This window comes from Oxyura jamaicensis, chromosome 2 (assembly GCF_011077185.1).
Source record: "Oxyura jamaicensis isolate SHBP4307 breed ruddy duck chromosome 2, BPBGC_Ojam_1.0, whole genome shotgun sequence".
Lineage (NCBI taxonomy): Eukaryota > Metazoa > Chordata > Aves > Anseriformes > Anatidae > Oxyura > Oxyura jamaicensis.
Genome location: NC_048894.1, coordinates 95,719,893 through 95,739,889, shown reverse-complemented (window position 1 = coordinate 95,739,889; position 19,997 = coordinate 95,719,893). Strand labels below are relative to the sequence as shown.

The following is a 19,997-nucleotide window of genomic DNA, read 5'->3' as shown; positions in this document are numbered from 1 at the left end:
AAATTCATATTTGTGTAACAGACCATTAAATCAAAATTCTAAAAGATTAATTCAGCAAAGCTTTACTGCCTGTTATATATTTTTGTAACCTTGTTCTTTATTGTATAGTATTTGCCATTTAAATATTGATGGGATATTTTGAAAGCTTATAGAACTGTTCTGTAGTTATTAAAATGTAGTATTGAAATAGCTTGTGAATTACACTTTTAGGTAGGTTGATACATGAAAATAAAAAAATACAGCTAAGGAAAAACAAGATTAAATTCCTCCCTCTTAATGAAATATGATTAAGTCTCAGACTGTGAAAAATACAGCTGTATTCAGACAACATTTACACTGGCCATTTATCACTTGTTGCTAAGTAATATTTAATACTAAAACATATTTTATTGTAATCATATAAAAATATCTTACTCCATTTTAGAATATGCTTACATATATAATTTAGCAATTATAAGCATGTTGTAACTTCTTTTCTTCAAGCCTCTGTATACAACTGTGTGTATACAACTCCACAATTTTATAGATTAGGATTATGAATCTAGTTGTTCAGCGCCTGACAGCCTTTTCGGCAAGAATACTCTGGCCATACTTACGTGTATTTTAACTTACCCAGAAGGTCTCAGGGGGTCATTCTGCAAACCCTGTGCACTTTGACAGGAATCTACTGGGTTCCACAGAGTTACATGAGTACAACAGCCCAGTCCAGGAAAGCAGTATCCAGCCTCATGTACTTGCTTATAGGTGTAAAATTACAAAATTAGATGAAAACTCTGATTTTTTAATGTGACTTTTTTCTTTGACCTAAGGCAGCTATTCCTCTTCTAATGAAAACAGCCCATAGATCTCACTGCTAAACAATCCTGCTGGTCCTTACAGGGAGCACAGGATTGACAGAAGGTTAATTTAGTTGTGGTAGCTAAAAGACCACGTATGATTGTCTGTTAGGACCTACTAATACCTAAGTTTTTCTTTACATAAAAAATGTATTATTCTGTTATGCTTGGCAGCACTGATAATATGAAAATAAGATAAAAATTAATAGATCCATATGTTTTTCATAAGCTTTTTTTAAAAAAATAAGGGAGGTCAGGAAAGATTACTGTGTAAAATCTGAGATAAACCATACAAAGTATGCAGGAATCCTACTGTAATGCTAAAAAATCACTGCGAAGGATCCTGAGCCAGTAACGACCGGCTCGCGGCACGCTCGGTTAGGCTGTGACCCTGCCGTGCACCACAAATGGGTAGATCTGGAAACCTGGCTTGGCGTCAGTCCTAACACTTCCATAGCCACGACCTTAATGTTTGGCATGGTCTTCATGTTTGCAAGCCGTAACGTCATCTTGCCTGTTGCAAAAATACTAGTAAGAGTTTTAGAGAGGAACGTGTAGCCCTTCCCTCAAAAAAAACGCAACAACCTACACCAAAAGTATAAAATTAAATTATACAACCTCCAGATTTTAAAGCAAAACACAGTGGAACCGGTTCTGTTGAGAACATCGCCACTTCTCCTTTCAGCACTGGTTTTAACTTACCAGCCCACAGCAATGGTATATTTAGGTACTTGGTTTCAAAAAGCAATTGCTAGGAAGAGAATTTGGTTTATGAACTCTTTAAAGGCCAAGGGCCGTAGTCAGGTCTCACACCTGTTTTACTGGTACAATTCCATGAGTTTAGACTTCTCAGTAAGCGAGAGGAGAAGCAGACCCTATACCTTGCCGTCCTTCTTCGGGCAAAACAGCCACTGACTTAAATAGAAATGTTGCCTTTTTGGAGGGGGAGCGCAGCATTTAGCCAATAATCCCACCCCAGGCTCCGGAAAAACATGAAGCAAAAATCCGTGCTTCTGACACAGGAAGGGGAGATGCATGGAAAAGGAGGCATGGCTTCTTGTTGTCAGATTGTGAATATGCAGAGCCAACGTTGTTAGACTTTTGCAGCTACAGCAGTCCATGAAGGTGTCGTAAAGCAGGCAAAGGGTAGGGCTGCATCGTGCTATCAACCTTCCCAACACCAGGCTTTTAGATATGCCGTATAAACTAACGTTGCTTGCTACACACACATCTCCCCCTTGTGTAAGTCGGGTATCCCTTAATTTTTGACAGCAGTAGGGCAGAGATTTCCCTGCTGGCTTTCCCTGGCAGTGCCTCCAGCCTCCTCTGGCTGTGCAGGACTCAGCCCCTCCGCTCCACGGCCTCTTGACAGAGGCCAGGCTTACCAGCTCTCTTGGTCAGAAGCTAGGTCAAATATCACTTCTCCTCAATGAAATAACCATATGGGGGGAAAAGAAAAAGATTTGGGGCACAGAACAGAACCGTACATCTGGTTTCTGCTTACTTACATACTCATAAGACTGTCAAATGTAAATAATATTTTATTTCAGCTACCCTTTGTAGCAAGCAGTGACATACTCCTGCGGTTCAAAACTATACAGCTCCTTGTATTTTTTTACCTGTCTTCTAAAAACACTCACATGGGCTAAACTGTGACAACAAATACAGGTTAATTTTTTTTTTTTGGTGCATTCAGTCTAATTAAGTGGCCCAGTGGGGTATAGAGTACTGTAACATTCAGTTATGTGACAGGGTAGCATTCGGCTTCATTAGACAATGTTAAAACTTTGTCTAACTTTTGCTTTATGACTACTGACAGCAATTTAATACCTGGCATAATTACGTCAACTTGTGATGAGTTATATTTTGGGTGAACGTAGGGTAGTATCTTTCTTCTTTTCCTTTTCTTTTCCCTCGTTTTCACTGATCAGAGGATCGAGAACATGTCTTGCCTTAACACTGCCTGTAAGGCAAGGCAGTAATTTCCATCAGCCTAAATTTTCAATTTTCCTGTATAGAAAGGAGTCACAGCTCAGCTCCTGCTCAGCAGAGCAGGTCTCCCAGAGTCTGGAGGAGCTGAAGGCCATGAATGGGAAAAGCCCACCTCCTCACACTCACTGTTTTGGCTTCATGTAATGAAGGGGGTGCACGGTGTCTGAAGTAGCACTCTATTTTTTCTGCCTACTAAACACCCTGGTGCATCTTGCTGCAGTCCAGTGCCAGGAGTATTATTTTGCACTGCCTGAGCCTCCCTCATCTGCTTCATTCAGGTGGAGGACTGAACAAGTAAGCCTCTCACAGCATACAAATTGTCTACTGCTGTTCCCCATCCTGTCCGAATTTGGGCTCCTCTTGCTTCGCTGTCATCCTTCAGAGCAGCTGGGGCAGAGTTCAGCTCCTCGTGAACTTTGGCAGGGGGATGACACATTTCATTTGCTGAGCGCACCGTACAAAAGTCATGTAGGTAGTGAGCAGCAGGGGGTCACTCAGGGCTAGCACCCATACCCCAGACGTGGCCAGAGGTATCTAGGACTTGTAACATCTTTGCTATGGTTCAACAACAATCAATCGGACTGTGAAACCGTGTCCTTCATCCCTTACCTGCCAACAGCAAGCAGCTCCAAGGAGGGCAGGCGGTGAACAGGACACCTGCCCACGAGGTTCTGCTTGCTGTTCCCCCTCTCTGTCCTGCACAGAGGTGACTTTTGGATTGCAGAGATACCTGCAGCCAAAGTGTCACGCCTGTAATAACATCCTCCCAGGCTCCCCCTGCTCTGTTACCGACCAAGAAGAGATGTGGGTCTTTCTGCCTCTCCTCTGGCCTGGGATGCTAGGAGAACCTTTAGGCTGAGGGACTCAGGCCCTAACTGCATGTGGAAAGTCGTTTCCAGAGGGTGTGCAGTGATGGGGACCACCCCAACTTTTCCTGGCCGAGTCCCAGAGGCAGCGTTTGTGCAAAGTCTCTCCCAGAAATAACCCACACGATGTCTGATGGGGAAGCTGCTATTTCAATAAATTCCAATCTTTCCGAGTGCAGAATCAAACCACGCCATGAAAACTCCCGTTATATTTTCTGCCAGAGAGAGCGGTGCCAGGGAAGCGACAGGGATCCAGCAGGGAGGAAGCAGGAGACAGCAGGGAGGGAGCTGCCAGGGGGTCGTGGGGAAGTTAGGCAAGCTGAGGCCGTCGAACGGTTGTCTGGAAGAGTTATAGCCACATCAGCAGGATAATAGGTTCTCCTGAACCTGAAACGCTTCCATTTGCAGGATAAGAGGTGATATGGGGCAGCTGGTTTACTTTCAACCAATTCTGTATTCAAATGAAGCGATGCTGCATGTGTCAGATAAAAGATGATTTATCTTGCATGTCTCTATCACTGTCAGATAAAATGCAATTTGAGAGGTTGGGGAAGAAATCTGCATTTTGGACGTACCGAGACAAATTCATCAATGGGAAAATTGTTTAATTGTAGTAAGTTAAATAGTATTCCTCCTCTATTGTGATCAAAATTATCCTACCCACCAGACTGCTGCTTGTGTTTACTAATTGCTTATAGGCACTTGTAAAATGTGATAATATTTTACTTAGAAATCTTCAGCGATTCCTGTAAGTGTGGAAATATTTTTGCAATATGCATCCGAACAGCAGAACGCCTCTAGGTAGCCAGACAGGTAGCTAGATTGAGACCTGCTTGATATGCCTTCGGTAATAACACCAGCTTTGCCACAGAAGGAAATGTTGTTGGGCAGGTAACACTGCCTGTTTCTCCGAGTGCCCTATAATGCGTGTAACGTTGCTTTCTGTGGCTTTCATTTTAGTACTGTTCCACTGATCAGGCTGCTGCAGGCACAGATGCAGAACATGTACAACAGTTCTATAATCTTCTGACTGCCTCCATTGACATATCTAGAGGCTGGGCAGAAAAAATTCCAGGATTTACTGACCTCCCAAAAGAAGATCAGACATTACTCATAGAATCAGCTTTTTTGGAGCTGTTTGTACTAAGACTCTCCATCAGGTAACTATTTATTTTGTTTCCTCTTAAGCTGATGTGAAAAATCATCCGTCTAAATGCTTTTAAGGAATAAACGTAAATATGGTGATACCTTTGAACACTGTCAATTTAAAAACAAACAAACAAACAAACACCAGCAATGTCTGCATCCACAGGATATGGTGTTTAGTTTGTATTAAACTGCAGAAGAAACAAGACAGTGATTTAAAAAGAGAGCATAGTTCTCACTAATGTGCTTCTTTTTATTTGATATACCACATCCTCTTCCCTAGTAATCAAAATTGATCCTCGGGTACAATTTGAGAAAGTTTGCTTCATCCTCATCAGCACAAACTATAGAAAAGCACTTTTAGTATAAAAGCTTTTCCTTCCCCCCCTCCCCTTTTTTTTTGTGCATGCACATCTTTGTAGTCTGTTTTTGAAAGGGATAAAGAAGCTTTAAAATCTTGTTCAGATTGTTTTTCTTCTTAATACCAAGTCATTCAGCGGAGTGAGGTGCTATTTGTCAGTCTGGCACTAGTTAAGACGTTTTACCAAAGACACTTTCAGGGACTGGGGAAATTCCAGGCTGATGATTTGAATTATGCCCTTGTTTCTTTAGGTTGAAAATGACCTTTGCATGCGGCTTTTAACAGGGATATTGGCAATGGAGGGTGGGGAGGAGAGGAGAGCTTGGCTGTAATACCGCTCTTGCACACAGGTTTTCACATAAAAGGGTCTATTATGTTATGTGTTGTGCGTTATTACACGTTCTTTCCATTGTTTTTTTCTCTATCAGTTTTAATAATATGAAAAATGCAGGTGAGACTAAATAAGTGCTGAGAGTTGCAGAATCTCTTCTTTCTTCAGTTTTTATTAGTTTTGTGTTTCAAAACGCATGCACGTAGTATTCCTGTGGCTCAGACATACAGTATTTAATGTAAAACGTCTTCTCTGTTTATGCCTTTGGGCAGGACCAAAATCTTAACTAATTAGACAGCCTACACCACATGCTACAGCTAACCTCAGGCTTATAACTCTACGAAGTAAGCAATCATAGAAGCTTGTTTGTTGTACTTTTGCCCCAGGGGAGAAGCATATTGTCAAACGTGAATGCCCACATATGTCTCAGGATAATATGCCTTGGATTTTAAATGACAGACACTTCAATACTGGTTATGCATGTTGCTGCAAAGTAGAGGATGCATTTATAATTTTTTCAATTATTTTTCTTTGAGGTCTGATACTGCTGAGGATAAGTTTGTATTCTGCAATGGACTTGTGCTTCATAGACTTCAGTGCCTTCGTGGATTTGGGGAGTGGCTCGACTCAATTAAAGACTTTTCCTTAAACTTAAAGAGCCTTAACCTTGATATCCCAGCCTTAGCAAGTTTATCAGCTCTAACTATGATTACAGGTAAGTGCTCCTTTGTTGATAGAAAGCTTCAGAGTCTTATCACTTTACTTTGATGTAGATTCAAGCAATTTCAGTTAACTTAGCACTCTTCCAGGTAAAGTGAGTGTGATTTTTAAGCATTGTAATGACCATACTGAAATCGTGGACTGTAACATTAGACCATCAGATACACCTATTAAAATGTAATCTAACTCTATTTCTTCATGGTTTCATTGTTTTCTTGGAATAGTCTCTAAAATGCAAACTGCTTCCAAGCAAACTGAGTAGCTCCCACAAAAGCATTTGAAATACTTGCCGAATTCCCAGAAAAGCCCAGTGAAATGGCTAGAGCTAAGTTTTCTGCATAGGAATACTAATACCGGGGCGGCTCGAGAGCTAGAATCCTTACAGCCCGTATAGCTCACCTCTCAGCAAGGCAGCGGGACCAGAAAGAGTGCTTCATGAGGGCAGGCAGGCTGTTCTGGGGAGCCAAGCTGCTGTAGGTATTCCATGTACTGCTTTCTTTTGAGAGAGAAAATTGGAGAATAGTAAGAGAAAAGTCCCTTCTGCAGCTTTACAAAAGCTTTTGCATGCGCGTGTGACCATATCACCCCTTCTGCCTGATGGGGTGAACAGCAGGAAACCAATGTGAGAACCTGCCAAATCTGGCTGGGAAGTACAAGCCAGGGGAACATAATGTTATGAAGTGTAATTTTCTCATTCCTGAAACAACAAAGCCCCTTGAAGCGCATGCTGCGTACTCTGGGCTTTTGGTAGCTTAAGAGGCATGGCTGGCAGAATCTGGAAGGGTTGCGGGAGAGGGTGCCTGACGAGCCATGGGAACACAGCAGAACTCAGAGCAGCAGTCATCTCTGCTGAAAGCCTCGCGCTAGCTTCAGGAAAGGGGCTATCAGAAAGGCACTGCAACCGTGTTGTCCGTGCGTGCCGGTGCTTCAGCATGCCTCGAGCTCAGTCTGCCCAGGGATCCTAGGAGCTCCGCTGGGATGGATATTGATTTCCTCCTGCATTTCAGGCAGCCACCGGTTTGCAGGCAGTAGCCTCAGCAAAATCAGCTGCAGTCTTCATTTTACCTAGGATGAGTTGATGCTTGGGAAACACTGAGATAAAATGCTCAGTGGCAAATAATAATAATAATTAAAAAAAAACCACCACTATAAATTGGCCAATTCCCACTGACATTTGTGGTGCCAAGATTTTGGCTTCAGGTTTTAGATGGTACAGTTCCCTCCTGCATTTGAGTGAGGGGTTAGTTTCTACATGGAGTAACATTAATTCTTTGCTTCTTAACAGAAGTATTCTCAGGTTTTAACTGATTTACGTTCATTTTTTCTGCATTTCAGAAGCAATAAATTAAGGCCCAGATTCTTCTTTCTTTGATAAAACTCTTAAGTCCAGAATAACTCACTGAGGTTGCTTTGTTCCACATGAAACATTTCCAAAATGAATGAAATGTTAAATTGAGAAAGAACATTCCCAGCTTATTTTTGACCTCTGTGTATAAACATCCCCACACAAGCATGCATAAATACTTACATATATGTAATGTAAATGCAAATATAAGTATATACGTGTGTGTGCATACATACCTGTAAACGAATACAAGATATATGCACGCATATGTATTTCTGTATCTATAAATCCCGGACAGCTGCTGTTTCTCTCCATATATATGTGCACACAGGCATATAGGCTCGCATACATATAGTGCCTGTCACTGATTTAGGTTATTTACTATACGTTAGGTATGTCTTTTTAGATAGACAGAGATCTGTGGAGCTTGTTTCTGGTTATCTTCCTGAAGGCTGAGAGGATATAGGTAGATAAATAGGATCCCCTACAAACTCTCCACGTGAACGTAGAAAAAGCTATTCTATAGGAAGAAAAGTTTTTCTCCTTACAAAGCCACGTCTTACTTTGTGTTCAGTCAGACGCTGTTTGGTTTCCCTTACAGAAAGAGTCAAAGTTGTCCAGTGGCTGGCTCAGAGCACCCTGCAGCATTTAACAGAAATATCTCTTAATTGATAAAGCCCTGCATTTCATCCTTTCCTTGATAACAGCTCTGTCAGGAGTTTGCTCTTTTGTAGTAGTCTTCCCAAAGTTTCTAATCAAATGGAAATAATTGTTGCTCTATAAAGGAAAGCATTTCTGTCCATGAAAGCTTTAAGGTTTTCTGTGTTTGCCAGGCTTTTCTTGATTTTCTCCCCTGTATGAGATGTTGCTTAAAATTAATGTAGTTTTCTATTTATGCTTTTATTTCACCATGGCAGTGTACCTCTGCTGATTTGCACTTGAGGTCAGAGTACACCTTCATGCAGTCCAAGGCTCCCATGTCTTTTGATTTATATTCACAGGTTTCAGATCTCCAAGGGCACCTAGCTAACCTAGGGACTCAGCTGGAAATTTGGCCACCTGAAAATGGATGGCATGGCATAAAGATGAACAATATTTAAAAAAAAAAAATGAGAGAGGAAATGAGGTAACTATATCTAGGAGAGCATCACAGCCCAAAAAGCTGGGGCAGTGGTTCTTTTGAGAATTTCTCAATGGTAGTATATTCGAAATATTCATAATCAGGAAATCTTGAGATTTGCCTCTGATATTGCATCCCATGAGAAATGGCTTCCTGTCCTCTCGACAGTTTGAGTATGACAAGTCACGTGCTGGTTTTCAGATAGTCCCACCGAAAGGAAAAAACAATGAAGAACAACTTTGGAAATCTGATTTCTGTTGAACATTTTCAAGTAACCATTCTGAGGCATGGCTTAGATTTAGGTGGATGTTTTGTGTGCCATTCCTTGTCCTATGGAGAAGGTGCTCTTCTGTCCTGTAATGGATTGTTGGAGGCAGTAGGTAGTTAGGAAACCCTGGTTCAAATCCTTTTTGTGAGTCAGAGCAAGAGAGAGTGACCTTTTCCAGGAACATAGGATATCCGACTATTGAGTGTCACTGTCTTTTGTTAAGGCCGTTTGACATGTTTTTTGGGCCACAGAGTGGCCGTTGTGTATGATGATTTGGGGACAAGCTGGTGCTCAGAGAGACACCCAAGTCTCAGTGTCTGGTCTGATTCCAACAGGAAGGGAATCTGACCACGGATCTCCCATGTCCCAGCTGAATATTAATGTCATTGGGCTGCAAGATATGAAGAAGCAGGAAAGCTGTTTTGTGAATTTAGTTGTTGGCTTTTATTAGAAACACTGCAAAACAAAATGTTGGCTTGAGCAAAATTTTCTTCATTATTACATGAATTGTTCCAGTTCTTATTTTACATTAGCCACTATTTCATTACTTGATTGCTCAACCAAAAAAAAAAAGGAAAAAATGAACAACCTGGTGATGTGCAACAGTCAGAGCTGGTTTTAATACTGTACAGCATCTGAGGTAGCACCAAATTCACAAAATCTCTCTCCTAGTACAGAAAATGTCCCTGTGAGTGATGACCTGTTTGTTCTGCTTGATTTCCTGAGTGCTCTCCATACCCTAAACAAGGACGTACTCTTAGGAAACAGAACCTCTTGTATGAGAGTCATCGAAAGTATTGGTGAAGGAGGAAACTAAGAGAAGTCCTTGCTCTTTCATAGGTCCTCTGTCTGTTCTGTGAGGGTGACAGGGAGAGCTAACATCCCTCTCCCAGTGAAGGAAGAGGGGCTAAATGTTAAAGCTTGTGTTGGGGGCTAAACAACATCCCACTGTTCCCAGTGTCCCAAGATACTGAGGGCTGTTCTCTCATTTTGGGGTGTCACATCAGCTCCCCACTAACAGTTACGGTAGTTCCAAGGCCCTTTAACTAACCCTACTGACTCGCTTGCAGCTGCGAAGCTCCACGTCCTGCCTCTACTGCAGCTGCAGGTGACAGCACAGGAGCGTGGTCGTAGGTATATATGGGCATTCATTCTGCTCAGTAATCTTGAAGAGAACAGCAGGAGACCTACCGAGTATTACAATACTCGCTAATTCACTGCTTGCTTTGAGTAGAGCTAGAGGTACGCACAGCATAAGATAAACAGGAAAAGATTTTGTAAATCTACATCCATTAACAAGTCCATACATTTGTGCTTTTTCTGTTTATTTCATGGTTCCCGGGAATTCCCAGTAAGTTCTATAGAAAGAAAAGTGCCGTGTTGGAGTGCTGCTGAATTTTTGATTCCTTTCAGATAGGACGTAAGCTCGAAAGAGCACCCAGAACGAAGGAAATGTCATCTGGTTTATTGTGGGCAGCTTGCAAACAGTTAAAACTCTTCAATGTCAAAGCACATCTTTTTTCTTTAAGGTACTCCTTTAGGATCTTCCTCTCTCTGTCTCTCTTCTCCTTTTTTACTTCCCTCAGTTGGTTAAGAAGGGCTGGACACAACTTCCTCCAGAGCACATTAGCAGTGCTCTGAGCATCAGCCAGATGAAAGTAATTAGAAGACGCCACAAGACACTCACCCCACATCCCCATGAAAACAAGAATTGAGTTCTGTCCTGTTCTTTTTCTTGTGGGTCACTTGTTCTGTTGGGTCGTAGGATCTAATGAGCTGAAGAAGAGTGTCAGCAGGGAAGGAAAACTCTGTTCACCTTGGGGCAGGTCCTGTCGTTAGTTCCAGTGACAGATGCCCATGATGGCACCTATCAGTTGGGTGTGTTGCATAGATCACACGTGTTCCTGTGCAGACACTCCATGCTGGACTTCCTCTAATTCCTACGCAGTGTTGATGGTGAAGCTCTGCAGAACAGACCAGATATGAGCTCGGGCTATCTTTTAAAATACTCCTCTAGCCTTCTGAGTGACCATTTATAGTGTCAAAATATAAGGACTACAGCAAAGATCATCTAAAGGCCGCGCTCCAGCTTAGTTTCAAATTTCTGCCTGCTCTAAAACTGCTCGTGTTTTCTCTCTCTCTTGTTGCTTCTCTCTTCCTCTCTGCCTCTTCCTTTCTCTTTCCACATCCAAATATTATTGTTTTGCACACTTGATGCTCTCAGTGGGATGCTGCTGAGTACAGAGCATTCTAGCCCTAATTCAGCCAAGCTCTTCCAGCATATGTTTTATTTTAAGTATTTTACAGACCAGCCCAGAGCCACTGTATATACTGGGCTTATTCACACTCTTAATGCTTTGTTAGGCTGGCACTGGAACACTGAAGAATACTGTGAGGTTTCAATTAATTATGAGTTTTGTTTGCCTTCCTGCTGTTGAGCTTTCCATTCCAGTTTACAAACACGCTTTTTAGCACCATCAGTCATACCAAGAAATAGTAATGAGTCCAGGCTGGCTAAAAAGGGTCCGGCTGCTGCAGTTCCCTTCTGAACATGGATTTGTCCAACTTGCCTGTGGAAGGGAGGCTCACCTACTCTTCGGCAGCAGATACCCTTCCGTCCTGTTGCCAGGATCCTCCGGAGTGGGTGCTTCATGTGCTGGGTCTACACACGAGCAGGTGGCAGACTGGAGGAGTGTAGGAGAGCCGGTTATAAAAAAATCCCTCCAGATTGCATTGTCTGCCTTCCCCCCTTCACTTTGATGAGGGAAATACTGTCAGCAGCTGAAGTGAAGTGCTCACTCCTCCTTCTCCCCTCCCACCATTTTGCTGAGGCAAGAACTCTTTCCTCCTGCAGCAACTGGTGGCCTGTCTTACGGTGCGGTCTTCTTAAAGGAGGGAGGAAACTGGTGTCCTCTGTGGTCATTCAGCTCATTTGGATTTAGAAACCTTGCAGGGAGGAATACAGGGCACCTTCAGAAGATGATTCACCCACCTAAAATCTGAACCCTCTTCTAAAACACCTATCCTTCCACTGATGGCAGAAGGAGCTCAGGTAGTCCGTGCTCCCTGCTTGGGCACCCTTGTGAAGTGCCTGAAAGTTGGGCAGGGTGAGCATGGGGCAGGCTGCAAGAGAAAAGGATGCCCCTGGCTCTGTCAAGTTGCAGCCCTGCTGTCCAGCCGAGAACGTGCAAGGTGATCAGAAAGCAACTGAGCCTTGCGTTGCTTTGAGTTATAGAAGGGGAAGAGGATTGTGAAGGGGGAAGAGAAAATCAGGTAATTATATTGAAACCGAGACAATCAAGAGGCCTATTTTAAGTCTGCACCATTAATCTGCTGCATATCTGATGGGACTGTTTCTGACACCTCAGAATTAATGAAAGCTAAAAAACCCACCCTAACACAGGGCACGGAGCCTAAGGGTCTCTCAGATCCTCAAGATCTTAGAAATGCTCGCACTCTTTAAGAGCATTTTTCATAAAGGTAGCTCTGAATCTGCCTAGCCCTGGTGTAATATCCCCCATGACGGAGACTGGGGAAGGAAGGACTAGCACAGCTGGTGACAGCTTTCCCTGCTCTTTTACTCTCTTCCTATCAAGTTTTGGCTGATCAGCATAATTATAGCACAGAGCCACATTGAGATTCCTGGAAATTGTGTGTGGGAAAAGGGGAAAGGTGTAAAAAACTTGCCGTGTTCAGTTTGCCAGAATGAGCTGCTAAGTTTGCAGAGCTTTAGAGGCAAGGCTTCCGATGAATCATTTTGACAGGCTTATGGAGAGCATCTTTGCCATAAATCACCGTTTTTCTTGCAAAAATCAATGATATCCTAAAACACAAGGCTGAGAAATCCTATATTCACTTTACCCAGGCCTTTTTAATTGTCCTTATAAGAAAGTCTGAATACAATAATATTTACACACCTCCTCGATCAGTTAGAGAAAATCTATTAGTTTTGACTAGCTGTCCTTCTTGGGATAAATCTTGGCCTTATTGGTTATGTGTGTATAAGAACATCCTGTGGAAGACAGGGAATGATTATGAAGCCACTGATTTCAGAAACAGGGCACCTACTTACCACAGGTGCCTCATTCTGCTCCCATACAGTTAAAGACAGCGGGTCTTTCTTTGCCCAAAAGACTCTGGTCATGTGGAAAAGGCAAGAAAATGTGTTTCCTGCTATTTGAACCCTAACTAGATTTAAATCCCTGATTTGAACCCTATTAGATTTAAATCTTCGTTGTGAATTAGACCCAAGAATCCTCAAGTCTACCCAAGAGAGGTAATGGTCAGATTGTGATGGTAATGCCAGGGCAAAATAGCTGTTACTAGCAGAGGGGGCTTCCACATTGATGGCTTTGACTTTATGGGTCCTCAAGGGATGCCTTAAGGACTGGAGACTGAAAACCCCTTCTTTCTGTGAGGCAGTTCCAGTTGTGAGAAATTACACTCGTAGAGATTTGCAAGTAGCAAAGTCTATTTTGTGGGTGATTCAGGCAGGAGAGGACAATATGGTTTAGCAGAGACTGCTTTCATGTTATAGCACCAGAGAGCATGTAGGGGACGTAGTATGTCTTAATCTGGAATTTCCTTGATTTTGTTATTTAAAGTAAGTCTGCTAATATTACAGACATTGCACATGCTGTATTTTGCATTGGCTTGCTTCATGGCTAGATGTCAAAGACACAATTTGTTCACGAAACCTTCTGAACGTGTCAATGTAAGACAAAGGCTGTTTAATTCTGGCTTGGAATGTTAACAACATTGCTGTGTGCTCAAAAGCCAGAGATAATTTTCCATACTCTGCTATAAAGCACAAATCTACAGATGTTTAAAAATGTAGTCTGCTATTTTGAAGTCACTTCTGGATCCATTCTAGTATTTCAGCTCTAGATCTATAAAGATATCTTCGCTAACATAGCCAGGAAACAACCTCAAAACAGATTAAATATGGAAACTCTTCAAAGACCGCAAGATTAACTTAATGTCCTGCAGATTCTCTCAGTAGGCTAGTGGTTAAAAAAAAAATACAGCTTTTCAAATTTATATAAAATATTTATCCTCCAAGATTTTTAATGGCAGAATCTGCCTAAGTATTTACTCCCAGTGACCTGTGTAGTTAAGGTTTACGTAATTACACTATACACCACTTACTGGAAAGGCTTTAAATATTCATTGACTCCTCATGTTTTAATGTAAACAAGGCACTTAGAATACACAGGGTTTTCTAATTCCTTCAAGGTGAAGAAGATGTCTGAAGTAGATGTTACTGCCTGGATGAGTGTTGCTTTGAAGCAACAGGGAATGATGACGGTACTTAAATGGTTCAGAGATTTAATGGCCAGAGATTTACATGGTTGCAGCCGGATTCTGATCCCAAAGTAGTATTCTTCAGGAGCTCTCTCTGCATCAGTCAGTAACGTTGCAAAATTGTAAAATGGGGGAAAATCAGTGAAAAATCAAACCTTTGCACTTCTGACTGCCTTCATTGAATTGCATCTGTTTTATTGGTTCGTCAAAAACACCTAGCCAGAACCATTGGTAAGGGGAGGCAGGCAAGGCACCACTTTATCAGGGGGATGGACAGAGAATGTATCTATTGCCAGCTCTGCCTGGAGTGAAGAGGAAGGACCAGGACTTGTGGCAGTGGGCACAACATGGCCTGTGGCTGCCAGGGTTGAGGGCGAGGGCTAGGGCAGGCAGACAACTTCAAATGCATCAAACATAGGAGATGCCAAAATTGCTCACTGCTTGTCCGCTGCTACCGTTTTTTCCATGTCTAGTTGGTTAAAATTAATTTCATCTGCATTTTCTTAGCTTAATTTACCCAGTATAATGCTGTTTCATGTGTAAATGGCCAGGACTTTGCTCTGAAGCCACTTCTTTCTTATCTGTGAATTTCCAAATCAAAGAAAAAAACGGAATGTCACAAAATTGAGATTATTCTTCTGAAATGCTACATAAATTCATCCACTGAATCTCGATAGCAAGCAACGCAAAATTATCTCTCCCGTGTACCAATAAAGAGCCTGTTTTGAATGAATCACAAATGTGACTCATTGTACCTAAGCTTAAAGAACTGTGGTGTGTTTAGCAGCGTTGTAGCATTTTAAAAGGCTATTCAAAGGGGGACAAGCCCCAGATCCCCTTCCTTTTAGGAGCGTTGAGGTTTTTGTGGTGGATAACATAGCAGCCTTTTCACTTTAGCCATTGCTCACTCAAAGCAAAATAGTTAACTTCCAGGCTTCTTTTATCTCGAGCCTTTTAAAGATGAATAAACTAAAAAGCAGGAGCTGATCAAAATAACAAAGGATGGCGAGGTGCCTTTAGTTTCTTGTAAGAGTGTCTGCAAATTCCTGGTGGAATTCTGGGCCTGGCGCTGATGGAGCTGGCTAAGGATATCGATCGCCACTTGAATTCACTGAATAAATAATGGTTGCCATAGTTATTGAGCATTCACAACTGGTGGGGAAGCACGGAAATCTCCAAAACACCTCCTGTGATAGTTTTGCTGGAAAATCACCCAATTAATTCTGTCTCATATCATGGAAATTATGCGAGAGGTGCAGGATGCTCGGGTTCCTGGTAATAGAATTTCAGTCCTAGTTGAACATCTCTGCTAGCCATTTTTGCAGCCAAAAAGAAACGGGGGCTTATCATCTCCTGTTTTGTGTGACAAAGAGGTTAAGTGACATTGTATAACCCCGGCCGTTCTAAGAAGTTATATACTTTTTAAAGCATGTTTTTGCTTTGAGTACCACGGCACGGACTTGGTTGCACCAAAGAAAATTGGTCCTCTCCAGCTGAAGCAGGGATGCTGACGTGTTTGTGTTTCTCTTGCAGAACGACATGGCTTAAAAGAACCAAAGAAAGTGGAAGAGCTATGCAACAAGATCACAAGCAGTTTGAAAGATCACTTAACTTTCAGTTGCCAAAACAAAGGACAGCCGCTCGAGTCCGCAGAGCCTAAGGTACTGGGTGTTCTTGCTGACTTGCGCTCTCTCTGCACACTGGGACTGCAGCGCATCTTTTACCTGAAACTGGAAGATTTGGTGCCAGCCCCTTCCATTATCGACAGGCTGTTTCTGGACACCCTACCCTTCTGAGTCCAACCACCCTCCTGAAAGGCAAATGCCCACCAGAGCAGGCAAATGGATCGTGACTTACAGCTAACATTTCTGCCCTCACTTAACAGAAAAGCAGCTCCAGCTCTAAAATGAGGTCTTTTCTAGCGCTTTGACCTTACAACCTGAGGCCTAAAACTTACTGGCTTACTGTTTGGGGGTTGTGTTCTTTTTTTTTTTCTTTTTTTTTTTTCTTTTTTTTTTCTGTAGTTGTTGATGTTGGTTTTTTTTTTGTGTGTGTGATTTGGTTTTTTTAAATGGCTGATATGGCACTTTTGGACAATGCTATCCCAGCAGCAGTAAAAGGTTAACATGACTGTTTCAAACCTGTTGTTTAACACCTCATGGGACGTGAGGAATAAAATGGTAGAAGCTGTGTGTTTGAAAACAAGAACAGCAAATAGTTGTTTGCCAGGGTAGTATGTGTTTTGTGACGATACCTTTAGCATACTTCCTGCATCAAGGGCACATACATCAGCACAATCGAAACAAAAAATTCACTTTTTTAGCAAAGTACATTCAATTGAACATTTCATATAAATCCAATATAGCAAAATGACAATGGCTGTTAGCTCCCATGTTCAAGTGCAATTTTTTAAAGTGCTGTCTTACTAAGTCTTGTTTATTAACTAATTTATTTTAATATGAAAATAAATGGAAGAAACCAAGCGGGAAAATTACGTGCACTAACTTACCATGACAGAGTTTTCCAAACTTGATTCCATGTAGCGTGACTTACTGACAAATGTCTGTGGAAGACACGGGAACGACTGCAGCTCAGTTGTTCCCTAGACAAGGACATCCGAGTAAGTAGTGGCTGGAGCATACAGGGTCAGCATCAGGGATAGTTCACTTTTAGACTTTAACGTTTGTAACCGGTTAGTAAACAGACGCACGATGGTTTTAAAGAACAAGCAAGTCTTGTAAAATAGTATGAATGTAAGTGCTAGGAAGGATATAGTGGGCTGCGTTTAAACATTCCGTGTTCGTACTCCTTTTTGTATGTTTATACTGTTGATGCCATATTAATATGAAATAATTTGTTGCATAGTGTCTTTATTTGTATAAATGTTTGTATGCATGGTATATTGTATTGGCTTTGCCTGTATTTATTGCAATGACTGCCAGCTCATGGGAGCCCTGTTACACAGGATAACAAATTGGGGTGTTCACACTGACTCAGATACACCAGTCGGAAAACTATATACATATATATAATGTGTATATATATATATGTATATACCTATATTTGTGTGTGTGTGTGTGTGTGCGTGAGCGTGCGCGTCTTTTTATTAACCATTTGTATATAAAATATCTGTCAAATCACAAGCAGAGTTATTTTACAGTTTATTTGCAGTGACTTCTAAGGCAGTACTGTTTAGCACTTTGATATTAAAATCTTGCTCATGTTTTGCTAAATTCAAATAATATTTAAAAACTTTAGTTCTAAAAAACTTTATATGCACTGTATTAAGTCAAAATTTTGTTGGTCATTTTGCTAAGGAAATTTTTGAATGTCAACCTGATGTCACTGTATCTTTTGTTAGCTTTAAACATTCTAGCTTTTGTCTTTTTTTAAACTATGCTGTTTATATGGAAATTAAATTATACAATCAAACAGATGCCAAATGAATTGCCTAATTGCTGCAAAGGATAACCCAGATATCGAGTCACTGTATGGTTTTCAAATAGTAATCTGGTATTTTATCACTTACTATGTTTGGATGTGCTTTTATGAAAAAATTATTCTTATATCAAGATTTATAGTAGTGTCAATAGGGAAACAGACTTCTAATCACTATAGTTAATATTTCCGGTTTACCTGCAGATAATATTTGGAAAAGTATTGCTTTTTGTATTGACTTTTAAGCTTATGTGCAAACATAATAGCATAATTAAATATCAGAGAAGCTAATGTTTCTTGTAGGTTGCTGTAACAAGCCTGACCAGCAAGACAAATATATTTTGACTGAACTTGCTTTTGTATATACTATATATATATACATATATATATACACACTCACACACATGTGCGCATACAAAAACATACAGACGAGAATCCGAAAGTATGTTTACTTCTGTCTCCTTGTGTAAGACACAAGGTCCTTTGAGAAATCCTTCTACCTAGGGACAAAGCCTGCAAGGTGCTGAGCACCAGCTGAGGGCTCGCAAGCTCTTCCCTCGCGAGCGGGCCCTTCCGATGCATTTTCACGCCGATCAGCATAGTACAGTGAAACTGCTTTTTCGTTGAGCGAGGTTTATTTATTCAGTGGGATGCGAGTGGAGGTAGCAGGTCCAGAGCCCCACGCGAGATTTCATGTAGCCGGTGTGCTTCAGTCTTCCATAGATAGTCTTAACTGTGATGCTCTCCCAGATCCCATCATCTATGGAGCCGTCCTTCATTTCAACTTCAGTGCACAGATGCATTGTAGAGTACAACCAGTGACAGGTCACGGTGGTAAAAGGAAGAATTAATGCAGAATAAATCTACTACTTTCCTTAGAGCTCTCTCAGTGTGATCATGCCTTTGTCTAGGCAGAATTCAGGAATATATCAGGTGTTAAGGGAGAGTGCCTTGCTTTTGTTTCAGACAACAGTGTTTCAAGAGTTTCTTCACTCCGCTAACTGCAGTACTTTCTCCTTTTTTCCTTTTTTTTTTTTTTTTACTTTTTGTGGTGTTAACCTGTGGGTTGAAAGAAATGCTCTTGTACATATACAATGTAAATTAAAATTATTAAATTGAATAACATTTTTTTCAGAGGCCCCATGTGTGTTGAATAAGTATGCTTAATTCTGTTAAAATCTGATGTGAATTTTTTATCATTTATAAAACATTAAAAAATTGTCGACTTGAGTCTTAAAAGTGGAAAAATTGGTGAAGCATGCTTAAGAACACTGGCAGTTTAATGGCTAGTCCTTAGATTAAAAGAGCTTTTATATGAATACAATAAGACCTGCAGTATCTGGTTACTCGGTCTCGGTTAGATCTGCAGAGCTGGACCACGGCTGTTGCAGAGGCTGAACTACCCCAGGACCAGAGAACAGGGACCCCCTTCTCGCTGTACTGCTCCTCCCTGTCAGGAAGAGGTTGTAATTAACTTGCAAACGATGACAGCCACAAGGGAGGGAGGGGAGAGCTGTAGATCTGGTCATCCCATAAGGCATGCGTGTCTGGCTAGAAAGAGGGCAGAGCTGTGATCCCATTTTCTGCCCTGGTAAGACGATGGTCTCCGGTGGGCACCTGCAGCACTTTCTTTGTATGTGCGGCCAGCTCCTTTCCTTCCCATGCCCTCAATTTGTAGGAGAGATGACATCCCCTAGCAGACAAAACTATTTAACCATAAATGCATTTTCTGAGCACTTCTGAGGCCATCTGCCACTATTCTGCTAGCTCCACAAATACTGATGCCTCCAGCACACCTCTGCAAGAGCTGGTCTTCTGCAGGACCTGCTCAGCTGGAGGCTGCACCAAGTGATGTGCTGTGCAGGACCGGCAGCCCCTTCTTGGGAAATGCAGCAAGGCAAAATGATGCACAAACTCTTCCAAAGTATTTATTGTTCCTTCTTATTTTTTCATTTTTGAATAGCTTCTTTGAAAAATTAAACTCCCTAATGAGAATGTCAAGTTTTGCGTACTGGTCCCATTAGGTAAAACACAGATCTTGTGACAAACCCACACCAGGGTCTGAATTTTAACCCTACAAGACTAAGCTTACCCCCACTAAACTTGCGTGTATTTCAACTTGTAGTACTTCAGGGACAGTAAGTCATGTCCCTAGACATGAGACCAGGAATGCATCCCGGTCTAGATCACCTGCACTTGCATCTTTAGGTGTGCCTTACGTGCTTGTGTTCCTAAACCTCACCAGTGGCAGTGTCCTTGATGTGAGGCCC

General features: G+C 41.7%; 1 protein-coding gene across 2 annotated transcripts in view; it reads left to right on the top strand.

Annotated features, from left to right (window-relative positions):
- Positions 1-19,051, top strand: part of NR4A3 (nuclear receptor subfamily 4 group A member 3) — a 28,297-nt gene extending 9,246 nt beyond the window's left edge. For both annotated transcript variants that reach the window (XM_035318494.1, XM_035318493.1), the window contains 3 exons: positions 4,655-4,854; positions 6,069-6,247; positions 15,823-19,051. In XM_035318494.1, the coding sequence (XP_035174385.1) occupies positions 4,655-4,854; positions 6,069-6,247; positions 15,823-16,085 (642 nt within the window). In that variant the 3' untranslated portion in view covers positions 16,086-19,051. The remainder of the gene's footprint in view (positions 1-4,654; positions 4,855-6,068; positions 6,248-15,822) is intronic.
- The last annotated feature ends 946 nt before the right edge of the window (positions 19,052-19,997 follow it).